The following is an 18,183-nucleotide window of genomic DNA, read 5'->3' as shown; positions in this document are numbered from 1 at the left end:
GGAAGAGGGCACAGTAGAGAGGGAACCATAGTTCCTTCCATGAAATATCCACCCACCTTGAGATGCTCCTTCAGAGCCTAGGTAATACTTGAGGAAACAATACAACAAATGAGAGGAGGTGCTTTGAGTGGCAGAAGGAGTAGTTTCTTACCTGTAACTCCAGTTCTGTAGTAGGGGTATCTCTGTTATAGTCATAATCTAGTGAATAGTCACGCTCATGTGCAGGGACCCCGGAGCAATCAAAAATAATCTCTTAAACTGTCTTCTTTGCAGTACTGCATAGACACTTAAGAGGGAATTAAAGACAAATAATGCAGCCTATATATGCAAGGCTACACTGTCCAGTACTTCAACTAGAAATTAAAGGATATTCCAAAAATATCCCACTTTAGACCTGTCTGCCAGGTTTAACCATGGAAAATACTCCCCCCTCCCCCTTCACCAAATCCTTGGAATGATAGAGAGGAAGGACAGGACAGACAAGCCCCCATAGGCTGCCATTATGTGGCTTAAAAAGGGATACCATGCCTTTAAGGAAACTTTCCAGAACTCTCCTGGTATCCCAGAATGCACAGCAACTCCCTCCCCTTTCAGTTCTTTTTGGAGGTGTATCAGCAGAATGGGCCTGAACTCGTTCTTGGTTTTCTTCTGTACCAGGAAGAAGCGTGAGTAAAGACCCTTTCCCTTTGAGACAAAGGGATGTCTTCTATTGCCCTTTTTGTAGAGTTTATAATTTCATCACTTTCTCCACCGGGGAGGAGGGCGGGCGCTTATGACTATAACAGAGATACCCCTACTACAGAACTGGAGTTACAGGTAAGAAACTACTCCTTCTGTAGTAGGGGATCTCTGTGTATAGTCATAATCTAGTGAATAGAATGGCAAGCCCATCCAAAACAACCCGGCGGTGGAGAAAAAGACAACACCACTATTATGCGAATAGATTTCGCAGCGAAGCCTGTCTGACCTGAGCATCTGCCCTGGCATCAGAATCCAGACAGTAATGTTTAGCAAAGGTATGGACCGACTTCCAAGTGGCAGCCTTGCAGATTTCTGCAATGGGAACATTACAAAGCAAAGCAGTTGTGGCCGCTTTGCCCCTGGTGGAATGAGCCATAGGCTTACCCCCTAAGGTCTTATTCGCCTTCTGATAAAGCTGGATACACAACACAATCCACCTAGAGATAGATTGCTTCGAAGTAGCCAGACCAGTCCTAACCGACCCATAGTTGACAAACAATTGGTCGGACCTACGAATGTCTTTGGTCTGATCCAGATAGAATTTCAACACCCTTCTAACATCCAGGGAATGAAGAGACCTTTCCGCTGGAGTAGAAGGATTCTGGAAAAAAGATGGTAAAGTTATAGTCTGATTAACATGAAAATCAAAAATCACTTTGGGAAGGAACTTAGGGTGAGTACGCATAACAACCTTAGCAGCATGAAACACAGTATAAGGTTCTTGGCAACACAATGCCTGAATCTCACTCACCCTGCGGGCCGATGTAATGGCCACGAGGAACGCCGCCTTCCAAGACAGGTTCTGCAGCGAAGCCTTATGAATAGGCTCGAAAGGTTCCTTCATCAGACTGGACAGCATCACATTCAGTTCCCATGCCGGCGAAGGAAGTCGAACAGGAGGGAACACCTTCTTCAATCCTTCCAAAAAATCCTTAATCACAGGGATCTGGAAGGACGTCTGTGAAGGACATTTTCTGTAAGCAGTCAATGCAGAAAGATGAACCTTAATAGAATGGAAATTTTGGCCAGACTGAGCCAGATGCAGAAGGTATGGAAGGATGACATCCTCCTTGCATGTAGTTGGATCATAGTTCTTAGACATGCACCAGATGCAGAATCTCTTCCATTTATAAGCATAAGAGGTCCTAGTAGACGGCCTCTTAGCCTCCTTCAATATGTCCATGCAATCCTCAGGGAGATTTAAGTGGCCATATTGCACTCTCTCAGGAGCCGCCAAACTCAACGACGAGAGGTTGGGGTGCACAATCTGCCTCCCCGAACTTCGTGAGAAGGTCCGGCCGACACGGCAACCGCCGAGGAGGTAGGATCAAGCGATGAAGCAGGTCCGTGAACCACCACTGCCTGGGCCATTCCGGAGCAATGAGGATCATCCGCGCCCGAGACTGGGCCAGCTTGATGAGCACCGCCGGAATCAGGGGAATCCGTGGAAAAGCGTACAGAAAGCTGTTCGACCAGTTGATCCATAATGCGTTCCCCAGCGCCCCCGGTTGGTAATACCTCGAGGCGAAGTCGCAGTATTTGCTGTTTACGGCGGTGGCGAACAGATCCACGTCTGGAGTGCCCCACACGGCGAAGATGTCTTCGAGCACTTCGTCGTTTATGACCCACTCGTGGTTCTCTTGCAGCAGCCTGCTGAGGGCGTTCGCCTGAACATTCTGTACAACGGGCAGATGAGTCGCCGTTATCGTCAATCCTCTGGCTAGCAGCCAGTGCCAGATCGCCTGCGCCTCCTGCGACAGTGAGCGCGATCTCGAGCCCCCCTGTATGTTGAGGTAATACATCATGGTCGTATTGTCAGTCTGTACAAGCAAGGAGCTGGTCTGGAAGGACGGAAGAAAGGCCTTCAGTGCCAAGTGAACAGCTCTGAGTTCCAAGAAATGTGATACGTGGACTCCGCCGAAGACCACTGTCCTTGGATCTGTAGATGGTCTGAATGCGCTCCCCAGCCCAGGAGAGACGCATCCGTTACGATAGTCCAAGTTGGGATATCCTTGTGGAAAGGAACCCCTCTGAGTAGATTCTCTGCCGAGCACCACCATCTCAGGGACTGTTGGGCGTGAAGAGACAGCTGAAACCGGTCGTCCCAACACCCTTTCCTCTGGTCCCACTGATAATAATAATAATAATAATAATAATAATAATAATAATAATAATAATAATAATCCACATTTGTAAAGCGCACAATCACCCGTAAGGATCTCTAGGTGCTGGGGGCCCTCCAAGCATTCCTGTAGCGGCCTCATATGTAGGCGCGCGTGTGGAGCGAGGAAGATACAAGAGGCCATCGATCCCAGTAGAGAAGACACCGTCCTCACTGTTGTAGATGGAGCAGCTATGAGAGCCTGAGCCTTCTGAAGGATGGATAAGCATCTCTCCTCCGAAGGAGACACGCTTGCCGACAACGTATTGATGGAGGCTCCCAAGTACTGTATGCACTGCACAGGAATCGGGACAGACTTGGACGGATTTATGTGCAACCCCAGACTGTTCAGCAGGAAGTGCAACTGTGCTTCCTGGAAGGTGGAGGCTTTGATCAACCAATCGTCCAGGTATGGGTAGACAAACACCTTGTTCTTTCTCAGGTGCGCTGCTACCACAACCATGCATTTTGAAAAAGTCCTGGGTGCAGACTTCAGTCCAAACGTTAGTACGGTGTACTGATAATGATTGGTGCCGACTAGGAAGCGCAGTAACTTCCGATGTTTCCATGCAATGGGCACATGGAAGTACGCATCTCGCAGATCCATCGCGCACAGCCAGTCTCCCCTCTGCAGCTGAGGATAGATCTGGTGCAAGGACAGCATGCAAAACTTCTCCCTGCAAATCCACTTGTTTGCTTGTCGCAAATCCAGAATGGGCCTGAACTCGTTCTTGGTTTTCTACTGTACCAGTAAGAAGCGTGAGTAAAGACCCTTTCCCTTTGAGACAAAGGGATGTCTTCTATTGCCCTTTTTCTTATCAGGGTATCGGCCTCCGCCTGAGCTCCCGCAGTCGGAACTGTGAGCAGACCGGTGGAAATGCTGGAGGCGTGCTGGGGAAACGAAGAATGTATTAATTGCAAATAATATTCAGCACCCACTTATCCTGACTATTGTTTCTCCAATCTGCCAGGTAATGTTGAATGCTTCCCCCCACCGGAGCGGGTAACGGATGAGAGGGAATTAACAGCTCTGGGCCTAGACCCAGCTGGCCTTTGGTCGCGGATAAAGCCTGCTGACCACCATGGCCCTACTGTCGCTTTTGGAACGGGCGCCGCTGGAACTCCTGCTGTTGCTGCGGTTGTTGTTGTCCAGCCTGGCGACCTTGCCCTCTACCTTGCGCCCTGTACCGTCTTTGGAACGAGAGGAAGGTCTTCTTCTGTTCCTTCGGCTTCTCCAATCTGACAGCCGTCAAGGTGTCCGCCTCCATACAGGCCATCTCCTCGTTTGCATGTTTACCAAACAGGGTCTCACTAGAGAAGGGTAGATTGGCCACCCTCTGCAGCGCCTCGGGCTTCAAGGACCTCAGACGCAGCCAGGCATGGCGACTCAGGTTGACCCTATGGCAGTATCCGTGCGCTGCCAGGAGGGAGGAATCTGCAGCGGAACTGATCACCTGGTTGGAGACCATCAGTCCTTCATTAAGGATTTCTTGGAAATCTTCCCTATCCTCCCGTGGAAGACGTTCCACGAACCATGTTAGGGACTCCCAGAGGGACCGATCATAACGCCCCAACAAGGCTGCGGCACTCGCGGCCTTCATAGACGTGGCTGCCTTCCCGCAAACCTTCCTGCCTGCCGAATCTGTCCAGCGGCTCTCCTTGTCGATGATGGGGTGGTTGCGTGCTGCTTCCTCGCCGCCGTCACAATCACCGAATCCGGCGCAGGGTCCAAGCGAAGGAACGCAGGATCCGTGTCAGGGGCCTGATACTTCTTTTGCAGCCTGGAAGGCGCTGCTTTAGTAACCGCAGGGGTGAGGAAGAACTCCATGGCGGGTTCCACTAGCCCTGGTACCAACGGTAACAACAGACGAGACAATTGTTTCTTGTGAAGGGTCTCGAAAATGACGGAAGTCAAGGGTGTGGGAGTAGTGAGCGTGATGCCCAGCTTAGCCGCTCCTCGCAGCAATACTTCCTGGAAGGAGACAATATCGTCTATCGGAGACACCCTCATCCGAGGGGAGTCCGACAGGGTCGGCGAGTAATCCCTGGCACTGGACGAGTCCGTGTGGCGGGATCTAGATCTGTCCCTCCTATGCCGTCGTCTGGACTTCGTAAAGGAGCGATGGCGACTCCTGGGCCTATCTCTCCGCCGCTAGCGAGACCTCGATCGCCGCGGTCTTGGGCGGTCTTGCAGGCCGGAAAGGAGGGCGCTGTGGAGGCCAAGCCGGGAGCCTAGGCTGTGGAAGCTCCGTAGGCGGCGTTGGCAAATGAGGCAGCGAGGTAGACCTCGGCGGAGCCGGTGGTTTGGTTTGGCGGGCGAGTAGACTTGAGAGTACTCCGAGCCCGGAGACCGCCTCACTCTTCTTTTCTTCTTCTTCTGACCAGAGGGGACGATCTAAAGGCCCTCTCCCTCGTGGGCGAGCGACGGCGCGACCGCGTGCTCGCTGAAGCTGGGGACTCCGTCCTAGTCCTAGAACGTCTAGTCCCTTCAACGTCGATGAACGTCTCCTTGACGTAGACGAACGTCTTCTTAATGTCGAACGTCGTCTCGACGTCGATGGCCGTCTCCTCGGCGACGACGAGCGGTGCCTTGACGTCGACCGTCTCCTCGACGATGGCGATCTCGGCGGCGAAGACCTCCATCTCGACGCTGATCTTCGTTTTGATGTCGCAGACTTGCGTGTCGACGTCGACTGTGACCGGCGGTGTCGCCTCGACGGCGAGCGCTGGCATCTTGACCCCTCGACGGAGATCTCGACGTCAGTCCCCTCGATGTCTAGCATCGACGCCGCTTCGACCCGGAGAACAGACTGGGGTCATTCCCTTCGACACCGACGTCGAGGCTATCGACGGAGACCGGTGGCGTTTTCTGGCATTTTTTTTACTGGGGAGCCCCCCAGAGGCCGACGCACGGGCAGAGGAAGGAGCCCCTTCATGCCCAGACTCACCTTGTCCTTGCAGCCTTCTCATCTCCAAGCCTGGGAGCCTGGTCTTCTCCCTGTCCTTGAGGGTTCTTTTAGGAAACTGCAGACAGATATCACACTCCTCAGGAACATGAGAAGAAGGCAGGCACAGGATGCACACCCTGTGAGGATCCGATTTTGCCTTTTTCCTGGAGCACTCAGGACAGTTATCAAATAATGCAGGCATATTTGATAAAAAAAGCAGCCAAAACAGCAGAGAAACTCCAGTCAGATTTAGACAAGGCAAAAACACGTCGAGTGAACACACTCTAACACTTTAAAAGTACACAATTTAGAAATAAACCCAAAAAAGGGAGAGCTCAATGCTCCAGGGATACCATGAGAATTCTGGAAAGTTTCCTTGAAGGCACATTATCCCTTTTTAAGCCACATAATGGCAGCCTATGGGGGCTTGTCTGTCCTGTCCTTCCTCTATATCATTCCAAGGATTTGGTGGTGGGGGGGGGGGGGTGAGTGTTTTCCATGGTTGAACCTGCCAGACAGGTCTAAAGTGGGATATTATTGGAATATCCTTGCATTTCTAGTTGAAGTACTGCACAGTGTAGCCTTGCATGTATAGGCTGCATTATTTGTCTTTAATTCTCCCTTCAGTGTCTATGCAGCACTGCAAAGAAGACAGCTTAAAAGATTATTTTTGATTGCTCCGGGGTCCCCGCACATGAGTGAGACTATTCACTAGATTTTCACTATACACAGAGATCCCCTACTACAGAAACAACTTTCAGTCTGTCTCTGATCAAGTGACTGAGTTGGGCCCCAAACAACGTAGTTCCAGTAAAAGTAAACGATAACCATTTGGTTTTCTGACAGAAGTTTTCCTTCCTAAAACAGATCCAACCACAGAAATGCAGAGACCATTGAAGGATATACCCAACAAACGTCTTCTTGTAGTTCACAAGTCTTGGAGAAGACATACAGCCAGATTCATCATTGTCCCGTTTTGCGGGTCCTTAATAGCGATTAAGGAATCGCTATTAAGGACTTGCAAAACGGGATTCATGTAGGAATCGCAAAATAAATTGCGATTCCTACAGCTTCCTTATTTGCGATTAGCAAATTGCTAATAGCGAATAAGGAATAACTCCCCATTCATTCCTATGGGCCATAGGCCTAAGGCCCATAGGAATGAATGGGGAGTTATTCCTTATTTGCGATTAGCAATTTGCTAATCGCAAATTAGGATGCGATTTCAAGGGTGCCAGGGTTGTCCAAAGGACACCCTGTAGCACCCCTGAAATGAAAATGTAGACTGATGTTGCGCACACACCTTAGAAAAATGCACTAAAGTGCATTTTTCTAAGTTTTCGCTATTTACCCCGAAGTCAGCCTTTGCTGTAAATAGCGGCCAAAAATTGCGAATTCACAAATTAAACATGGTTAATGAATTGCATTTAAGGAATCTCAAATAGAGATTCCTAAATGCAAATCCTCGCGATTTTGCTATTAGCGATTTTTGCATTTGGGATGATGAATCCCAAATGCAAAAATTGCGCTTGCAAAGGCCCAGATTCTCAGAATCTGGCCCTTTGCGAGCCGATTTTACTTTGATGAATCTGGCCGATACGGCATTAGGTATCAAAAAAGCACTGTTAGAAAACTCTAAAACCAAGTATTTGATCTCATTTCCCCTGTGAGAATTACTCGCCTGGGGCACAAGGATGTGTTTTATGGGTAGGATGCCATCAGCAGAAGAGGTCCACCACAAGTGATCGCCTATGATGAGCATGTGTATCCAAGTGCATCTTACTGTGAAATTTTGGATAAAGCAGCTTTTCAAAGCACTCGTGGTTGTGAGGCTGGAAGACAGCGAAGAACAAGGTCGAAACTGCTGAATTGCATCACAGGTTGCAAGTTGAAACACCCAGGAACCCTGCATCTATTTACCCACTGAGAGAATACTGGTTATTGTCTCTTGGGTTTGGAGCATGAAAGTACACTTTGCTACTGGTAATATAGCTTCCTAGTTCAGTGTAATTTCTGAGAACTGTAATAAAGTTGGCTATAAAGAAATAGTGGAAGCAAATGGGAGAACAGACAGATGAAGCTGAACACGTATAACACCAGCAACCCTCCCCTCCGACAGACTTGCAATACTATGTCCTAGTTAAAAAGTGGCAGTGGTTGAAAATTAAAGCAATAGGAGTTGGGTTACAAGTTATCTCATAACTCTCCCACTAGTCAACTGTTATGTAGCAGGGTCTTGAATGAAGTAAACAAAACCAGCACCATCGTCCCCAGATTGTGGCCTATGGAATCCGATTTGAGTAGTAGGAGAGGGAGTAAGTGCAGAGAAGACCAATGCTAAAACGCACCCTAGAAAACAGAGGCAGTAGCTACACCTACCAAGCTACTCAAAGTTCTCAGCGAATTTGAGGACGAACTCCCGGGAACAATGTTTACGAATGGGAAAATCTGTTGCCACTTATATATCATATTCAGCGATGCATCACACAAAAGTCAGAGTCATGTGGAAGAACCACAAGATACTTGTGAACCCATGATTAATCCATGGAAGATCGCTGCTGGATTAGTTCTATCAGCTATAGAATGGACCCTCCTATGCAAGAGCCTGGAGAAACCAACTAATACAAAGAAAGACCTCAAAGGATGATCCTGCAATGCGGGTAGAAGAGAAAAAACCATCTTGTACAAAGACTTTCGAGGAAGAGAGACTAAATCAGGTGGATTGCTGATTTAACAGCTAGCCCTACCTACCTTGGGCTCCTTTACAGAAGAGGAAAGTGAAATAACTGTAGAAACACATTCCCATTAATGTGGAACGTATGCAATATCCAAGCCAAGTTTAAGTCTCAGTCCTCATTTGACACTGTCTACCTTCTGACCGCTGTCTTTGCCATAGGACTTCAAATGTACTTAAATGATTAGGCCCAACAAGGCTGAAAGCAGTCTGAGGTTGATTTTGTTCCCTTTCAGAGGGAATTGTCCTTGCACTTCGGACTGGAGTGTTTCTACAGTGGCAGGACAAAGGCTGATTTAAATTAGGCTGACTTCTTTATGTCGTCGCACAGTGATCAAAAGCATGATGGATTGGAAGGCGACCAGAGAGGTTACTAGTGATGGTAATTAATCCAAGATTCAACTAATCTTTTTTCTGTGTTTTTTAAGTACTATGACTTGAACAACTACAATGGCCATTATGCATTGAGGCTTAGGTAGAGGGGCTGTTAAAGCAAAGGGCAGGATGCAGATGTGATATAGCGGATTAACTGTAAACTGTAAATATAGAACTACAGATTTCACAGTGTTATGGAAGACCAAAAAGAGAAGACGAGAAATACACTCAAAGGATACTGAGGCTGGTCAGTTGGAGCGCACCAACATTATGTGGGTTGACCAATAGTATTAGTGGGCTTAGAACAAATGTAGTAAACGAAAGTTCCCCCTGGGGAATACATCTCAGTAACAACCAACAACATCAGAACTCGGAGAAGATACGGTCTGATTCAAGTTTCTTTACTAGGATTTGTCACTGTGCATTAAACTAACAGGTAACACACATCATTTAACTATATATTTTTTATACCTTGTGAAGGAGGCAAAAGAGTTTATGTTTCAGGACCAGTGTACACAGTCCTAAGCCAGAAGTGGCTGAAATATTTGTTAATCATTTAAGACCGACTAAAGGATGTTCAACAGGCAGGGCTTGTTAGGGAGTAGGGACAATGGTGATTTCTTACCTAATATGCATGAGGGGATTTGACATGAGACAGGAGGATCGTAGTTGGGATTGGCTGGCTGCCTGGAACTTCTGGCCTAGTCTTCCAGACTGCAGATTCTTTTCTCAAATGGGATATTAATTTTTGGGCAACTCCTTCACATTATCAGTGCTTATTGGCAGACGCTGGTGAAACAATTGGTTAAGCTGCTATAACATAACAATCCATGTAACATTTGTGACACCTCATGAAGGAAGGATCATATGTTTGCACTTAATCTCTTTATGGCTTTGTTTGACTGCTAAATTCATGGATCATACAATTAATTGAAAGCTGATTACACATTAGGAGCACTCATGGTGTACATTACATTGCGGTTTAGCCATATTTTGTACCCCGTTGTCATGTTGTATGGATATTCTAAAACTATAAAGACACCTAAGGGTCTATTGGTCTGTTTGGGATTACACAAAACACTATCAGATGCAGTGTAAATCAATGAGACTACTTAAAAACATTTAATAGATGGCGCGATACCAGGAAAAAAGTATATAGTAGTACCGATACGCAAAAAAAGGCTACAACCCGAGGAAATGACAACAAGTAAGGGGGCTGAATTCCCTTTTAACACCAAAATTGGCTATCCTTCACAACACAACCAGAATAAAAGGTCTCACTAAACACTGGAGAAGGTAGCTAGTCATGGCCGGATCAGTCGCAAAACAGTGTATACTACGACAATAGAAGTCTAATCGCTCCCCAAACAAATAGGACTGGTACAAAGAGAGCGGGCGTCATGCCAGAACAGCAGAAACATATATGCACTTAGGAAGCAATTAACAAAGGTCAATTTACATGTGAGAAAATCCATCCAAGTAAATGTATTCTTACGCTTTGTAGAAAATATACTACTTTTGGATATTCACAATTTACAAGTGACAATTTACTACAAAGCACAGACTCACATGACCCCTTCCTCTAAACCATGGGGTGGAAGCTAATGTATGAGTGAAAAGTTACTACCAACAACTTTTCACACGTAGAGGGTGCTCTACGTAGTCGGGGAAGAGATCTCCTTACAGTAAAGTAAATGGAAAAGTAAAGAGGTTTATTGAGCTTTAAAAAAAAATATAAAAATAATTGTATATTAAATTATAGATTTAAATTAATCTATATATTTATTTTAAAAAGAGAACTAAAAAAACACTAACGCATAAACCTAATTTTGAAAGATTTAGATAGTCACGATGGGGAAAGCCATATGTCAAAGCTTGTGAAAAAAAAGATTCCCCAAAAGAGAGAGGGGTGATACTTGATCAACAGAAGTATATTGTAAATTATGTTGCTTTTGTGTAGAACCCCTTCAAGTACTTCTAAAACATTGATCTTGGCATATAGAAGATGTAATATGGTAGATGTCGTATTCTGTAAAGCCTGAAAACCTGTAGCTGACTTTTACTTTGTATTTCAACACTACAATCCTACAAAGGTTTGTGGAATCTTTAGTTATAAAAATAGCTACTTCATTGTCAGCGCCAATGTTTTCCCTGCCCTTAACCGTAATGAAGAAAAGAGAACCATGGTTTATAGGAGATCTACTAATTTCTCTTACACCTCAGATGTGAGGTTGTGTGAATGCAGCCATGCTTGCATTCAAATAAAATACATAGAGCCTTATACCTGGTTACTGCATGCACATGGTCGAAGGCAAATTTTAGCTTTGCCTAGCAATCAGTTTTGTTCCCACTTCTCTATGGAAAATATACCCGGATGAACTTACTAAATCCTCCACTCCTCCCATCTCAAATATTACTGTTAAGACCGCACCCAAGTTCAAATTGTAAGTGTGGAGATTAATTATGGCAAATACGTTTGTCAGTGAAATCCAGATACTTCCCCTTGGTAGGTGAGGAGTAGAGTTTGAAGAGGCAAAGTCAATGTCCTTGTTAAGGAAAGCAAACCCCATAAAAAAGGTTTACCAGTCACTCACGCCTTCTTATCAGTCAGGGCTCTGATTTTCCGATTGATAACTTTTGAAGAGATGTTATTATTCCATAAAGAAGAATACACTTTTAGCAAGTGTTCCTGCAGCGAGTCTGTGTAGGAGTCCTTCAATCCCACCGCACTCAGCAGATTCTATAACAGATTTTGAGCGCAGTGCAAGTGCCACCTGCCTGCTTGGCACTGCTCCCATCCAGTGCTGCAGGATGAAGAGAGCTCCAATGTTACTAAGACTTGGAAGAACTTACAACAGACATTTTCCAGCTACTGTGTGTGAGCTTGCAACACTTTTTCACCTTTGTACACCAGCACTTTATTCCCGATATGAAGAGGTGTTCTCATACTCCTGTAATCCCACACAAAGAGATAAGGTGAACTCTCCATCTATCTTATTTCACTTGCTAAGAAGGCCACCCAAATTGTTTTTTTAAACTTTGCAGCTCCAGAGGCAAAGAAAACGAAATGCAACAAGAAAGCTTTGGTCATTGAATCGTAGGCACACACACTCACAAAGGAAGAAGTGAGAAGCCTACCACGAAGGTAGATCTGCAACACCTGTACCTCAACAATAAAACTAAAGTATCTTTAAATAAGGACAAACTTTCAAACAAACTAGTTGCATCGATAAAAACTTGGTGGTAGCGGAAAAAACTGGACGCTCTAGAGACATCTACACATTATTCCTATTGTCATCGCCCAAGAATGTTAAAAATGATAAAGTAGTACACCAACATTTCCACCACCAGAGTTTTATTAGATAGGAGGTAATCCAAGGACTATGTAATGATCCTTTTCTCTAAAACTTTAAAAAATATTTTTTCCCCACAGGACAGTGATCTATATATAGTCCTCGGAAGCACTTATGATGACAGCAGGGCAAACTGGAAACATTTAATAATACCATTTCACACAAGCACCGATTTGAAGTAACTTTGAGAACATTCTTCCGAGTATCTGGCTTTGATCTTTATTTTTGCTGCCAAAACTAGTCATCGACTTTATCCGACAGAGATGGGAGCTACTGCTTGGTTCCATCCACAGTGAACTATGAATTTTCATTAGTTTTTGAGCATTAAGGTGAAGATATTGTCATGGTTTCCTCCTTCTTCTCCAGCCTTTGGACTTAAGAATTCCAAACGATGGCAGCAATTTTGACTGTCTGCATCAAACGTATAGGGGCCAACGCGACCTGAATCCTCACAAGTTAAGCTTGGTTACCGACTTGAACATGTTCCTATAGGCATGAGATAGGCACAAGCCTTTATCATGAAACTAGCAGCCCGCCCCAGCGTTGCCTGGGGCAGAAAGGGGCTGGGGGCAGTACACCCGCTCCCGCCCGACCCCCTCCCGCACCGACTCCCTCACTCCCGCCCCCCTCCCGCCCCGACTCACTCGCGCCCCCCTACCACCCCGACTCACTCGCGCCCCACTCCCGCCCGACTCACTTGCGCTCCGACATTTTCCTTCTTGCCTCCCCCTGCATCACAGTCTCGCACGGAACTTTCCCTTTCCTTACCTGTGCCGCCGCTCCTCACTGCACAGCTGCTCGTCACTGCACCGCCACTCCTCCTTCCTCATCATCACGCAAGTCGCGTTGCGGTCATCACGCACATCGCGTCGCGGCCAGCGCTAGGTCCCGGCCGGCGCTACTTTCAGGGGACTACTTTGTTTACAAACTTAATTTTTTAAATTTACTTTTTTTTTAAATTTATATAGCCTATGTCCATCTACACACCCTGACATTTTCATAGATGTATCGGGTGTGTAGATTGGCGCTGTGGTTCCCGTGTTTACCTGGCCAAAAGGTGCAAGTTCTCTCTTTATAATAGTAGTATAGATATGCATGAAATCTGTTCAAAACTACGGTCTCAGTGTTGCTCGAATCACAATTTGTGGACCGTGTAAGGTGAAATAACATTAGAAATCTCTCACCTTAGCAGACTTTCCAGTATCAACATGAACTTCCTTCCTAGTCTTCTCTATGTGTTGTAACTTGTCTCTCTATCGATTCCACATGAGATTACCTGTTGGACTAGGACTAACCTAGTGAGTGTACCATGACAATATAAGAAATCTAGACTATCTAAGTTAACCTTGCATGCCTTGCCCACTATACAAGACCTTGCTCGAAAATTGTACTGGCTTCAAATAATTTGTGATAGGTAATGGTTCACGACTGAACAGGACATTTGAGTGGCCTGGGCCCAGGCGACGATCTGTGGATCCACATAACAGTAAAAGCTGGTCTTTACTTCTCTTTTCAAGTCGCCCTCCAATTCTGGGACAAAGCTGGTTAGAAATTTAGTATCTCTAGATACCCAGGCTCATTTACACTAGTATTTCTCCTTCTCAAACGGACTCCTTGTTCGGAGGTTCACAAAATGACATACACAGGTAATTTCCCACAAATTGTTCAATGATGGGCTATCTAAAATGTTCAGACCATGCAAGAGGGTCTTCAAAGTAAGGGACTAGAATAGGCTCCAAGGTATACAACTTACACATTGGATTAACGGCCTGAAATTCAAACAAGGAAAGGTCAGGCATCTCAAGGTAAGAAAACAACTGCTGTCACTGGCTATACTAGAAATGTTATTTTAAACATGTTCAGATCACCTTGTGACAATAAATGCTGGGTGATGAAGAGAGCTCCAATGTTACTAAGACTTGAAAGAACGCACAAGAGACATTTCCAGCTACTTTGTGCGGGCTCGCTTCACTTTTTCACCTTTGTACACCAGCACTTTATGCCTGATTTGTAGAGGTGTTCTCATGCTCCAGTATTATCACACGAAGAGATAAGGCAAACTCACCATCTAGCTTCCTTCACTAGCTAAGATGGCCACCAAATAAAAAAATAAAAAAACTTTGCAGCTCCAACAGCAGAAAGTTTCAGAGGCAACAAAAAAGCTTTGGTCACTGACTCGCAGGTACTCACAAACAAAGAAGTGAGAAGGAAATTAACAGAGACATGAAGAAGAACATATGGACCTGGATGACTAAGTTCTCACAGAGTTACAACCATGGGAGAATGCATCTAGCGGTCCCCTTATAATAGAGAAGTTGTGATGAACTGGGGGCAATGAGCCACTTGTGGTGGTATTATCTTATTATAGCTATTTGGGAAAGAAATATTTTCCCTTATCCAACACTTTACAATGTTCAATTCCATAGGAGCCACTGATTCCCCTCCTGGGTGACATGGACTAGAACAAAGTTTGCTTCCTCCACTCCAACAGTGATATACCCATCACCCTCCTGTTGTCGGACTGCCTGCTCTTGGAAAAACCCAACACTTACTTCTGCTAAGCAGTGGTGGAATAAAATTGAGAACATATGTACTATGTAAACAATCTCATCTATGCCAATCTGTTAAAAAAATTGAATCTTGGTTCAATGATTGATTATGGTTAAGTCCTTCATTTAAGCATCATAAACAATTACAAGCATATGTATCCTCCCGTTTTCCCTAGCCCTGTGTGTCCCATGGATACAAATGCACTGGCCAGACTCTCTAGTGAACTCACATTTTCATTTTACAGATAACCTGCATGGATGTGAGTTACTGAGAGTTTGCCAAAGTTTTTTTCCATTACCTTACCTTTACTAATGGGAGCTCCAGTTTATTAATTTGATATTAACGTAACTCTAAATAGCTATAAAGAATACATAATTACATTTCACTTACTGTGAAAAAACGCAAATAATATCTCCTTCAGTCAACTCATATGACAATCCTCCTGTGGAATAAAGCAAAGATGACAAAGTTACTCCATCTGCCAGGTTTAGCAATCCATCAAAGTCTAACCACAAACATTTTAGCGCAATTGCATTTTTTAGCAATATTCCAAAATAGGTAATTAGCGTGTACATATGCATACACATCTCCCTGTAAAGCGAAACACAGTTACCTAATTACAATGTGTCTTTTGCAACAGTGTAGTGAGTCAATTATCTTAAAGTACAACATCAATCACATTAAAGATTTATGCTTCCCATCCCCAAGAAGTGGATAATATATGTATAGCTACATCTAGGAAGTGTTTCACAAGAACATATTGGGCTAGATTTGAAAACTTCATTTTGTAGTACTTAAAGAAGTACTAAAGTAGTATTGCTTACTACAAAATCTAGTTCGAAAACATAGGCCATGGACCTCTGCCTCTCCTATCTTTTCTGTCCAGATGCCTCCGTCATATATGTGAAGATCTCCATACATACAGGTATATGCTTTTTTTAGTAAATGTGGGAGAGACAAGGGGGGAGCAGTGGAGCTGAAAAATCAGGAATACTTACTACTAAATGGGAGTGGTTCATTTAAATTTGAGAGACTTGGGATGAACGATAATACAAAACATACCCACAAAGGAATAAGACTATTGTAATCCACCAAATACACTTCTAAAGTTACTTCAGCCCTACAGGTGTCAAAACAGGAGTAACAGTACCCAAACTGTGCCTTGGAGTATGTCGAGCACCACACACTACCAATCACTGTTACTGCACCACGCTCTCCTAGAAATCAATGGCTTCACTGAACAAAAATAAAACTCTGCAGGAACTAAACTGCATTAATTAGAGTAGTTCCACATTTGATATGGACATACATATTTAAGTGATGAAGATTATATTTTTTGCAATTAATAATAAACTTAAATTTAAAAATAAAATTAAAAAAAGAAAACGTTTTTAAGTGTATTGAATATAAAACTTTCAACCAAGGTTTACTAAATATTTTTTTTTAAATGTTAAAGGAGTATTTTTTCAATTGTTTAGAAGATACTTATAATTATAATTACTATATTGAAATGATTTTACTACACATTTAATTTGACATTGTGATGGGCTGTTAAATTACACTATATATTAAAATATTTGTACTTATTTAAATTTTTTCTTTAAAAAAACCTGTATTACATTTCCCTGGTCCTTCCATTAGGAGATCGCTTTGATCCTGGCAGAGGTCTCTGCCCTGGTGGTGGACTTGTTCGCCAAATAAGCAGAACGTAAAATACAGTCAAAGTTGCAACTTTACGGTTGCAGATACAATTATAGGCAGTTCCACTCCCTCGTTGTAAGAGGTCAAAACATGCAAATCTGCACCTATGGTGTAGATATCCACTCAGAAATTGTAACTAGCAATAAAGTGAAGTGTTACACATGGGTGTAGTAGTAACTATAGTCATGAGTAAATATACATGTGTATAATTACCTTTGTGAATCAGGCCATACATATCATTCAAACTTTTAAGCACAAAGTCTACATAATGTTGAGCAGTTCTTGACCCACACTGGTAGCATTTTAATGGTAAATCTATGCTTTATAAACCACTGAAAGTTGCTTCAAAATTAAGCCATTATGCTTTCTTTAAAGCTTTTAGGAGACCAATCCCAGGTATTTTGATTTTATGTCTACTAGCAATATAATGTGGTATCCTGGATAAACAGTCAAATAATAAACAAAGAATGAACATTAATTAACACTATCAAGTTTTACACATATTAGCTACTGCAATTTTCTGCTGGACGATCAACAGAAAATCACAATCTTTGATTTAACTCTGTTAGCTCTCAAATGTTAGACAGTACAGTAACGCTGTAATACGTTTCTAGAAAGTTATAAACCAGGTTAAATCAAGCAGAGTATAGTGGTATAGAATTCTACCGGGAGTCAATCAGATCCTGGCGTCTTACTACATGCTAAATCCTTCAGGGCCCCTCTGATTTCATTCACAGTAATAGGTGCTGAAAGGTCTTTTCTATCTGCATACTAACACTCTGGAAAGGCACGCCTGATGCAGGAACTCTAGGAGCTGTGTGGAGTCGGGAGTAGGGTGTGCTGAGTATAAGTCCACATAGTAGTCCCGAAAGGCAGTGCTAATCTCAAGATGCTTGTTCCAGTCGGAGTAAGCACCACCAGTACTGGTGTGGGGAAGAGGTTTGGACATATCATACACACCAATAGCGTACCCGATCGGTCAACCTCTGCATGGACCTTCTGCATATATTGGCGATAGTCTCCAACTGAAGCTGTTCTAAGAGCTCTGTTTATATTACCCTGGCCTCCTGCCAGCAAGGTGCTATATCAGTATTGTCCGACACAGCCCCATCGAGGGGCCCCAGTGAGTCCTCTATCTCTCGGACTCTCAGAGAATTGCCCTCCTGGCTCCTACGATGGATTGATTGCTGTGCCCCGAATTACTACTTTAAATTCCACCCATTCTATAATGGGTTAAAGAGGCAGTCCCAGTGTTATTTGCAAAATATGTGTCAACTGCGGTCACCAGGGTGTTGCGGAAATTCCAACAACTTAGACTGTAGCCCCAAAGTAGGTTTTGGAGCTGGTAGTCGACCCCATGTTAGAGAAATATCCAGGGGATTGTGATCCAATATGATCTTGCCTAAATAAGTGGCATGGATTATGCAAAGTTAAAGGTGTGTTGGACATAGAAAGCGGTCTAATCTTGTATGCAGGGCATGTGGGTATCAATAAAAGGAATATTCTCTCATACCTTTATTCCGACCCCTCTACACATCAATCCCCAGCCATCTACCAATTGTTGCAGGAGTCAGACTTGACGGGTCGGTGCAGTTCCAGCCAGCAAAGGTGTGTGATCAG

General features: G+C 44.3%; 1 protein-coding gene across 1 annotated transcript in view; it reads right to left on the bottom strand.

The window, feature by feature from the left end:
* Positions 1–18,183, bottom strand: part of RBMX2 (RNA binding motif protein X-linked 2) — a 168,234-nt gene that overhangs the window by 96,564 nt on the left and 53,487 nt on the right. Inside the window, exon 3 of the mRNA XM_086964679.1 lies at positions 15,253–15,304. Within this exon, the coding sequence (XP_086820805.1) occupies positions 15,253–15,304 (52 nt within the window). The remainder of the gene's footprint in view (positions 1–15,252; positions 15,305–18,183) is intronic.

Source organism: Lissotriton vulgaris, chromosome 4_1, assembly GCF_964263255.1.
Source record: "Lissotriton vulgaris chromosome 4_1, aLisVul1.2, whole genome shotgun sequence".
NCBI classification, from domain to species: Eukaryota; Metazoa; Chordata; class Amphibia; order Caudata; family Salamandridae; genus Lissotriton; species Lissotriton vulgaris.
Note: the sequence above shows the minus strand (reverse complement) of the source record. Positions and strands in the feature narration are given on the sequence as shown.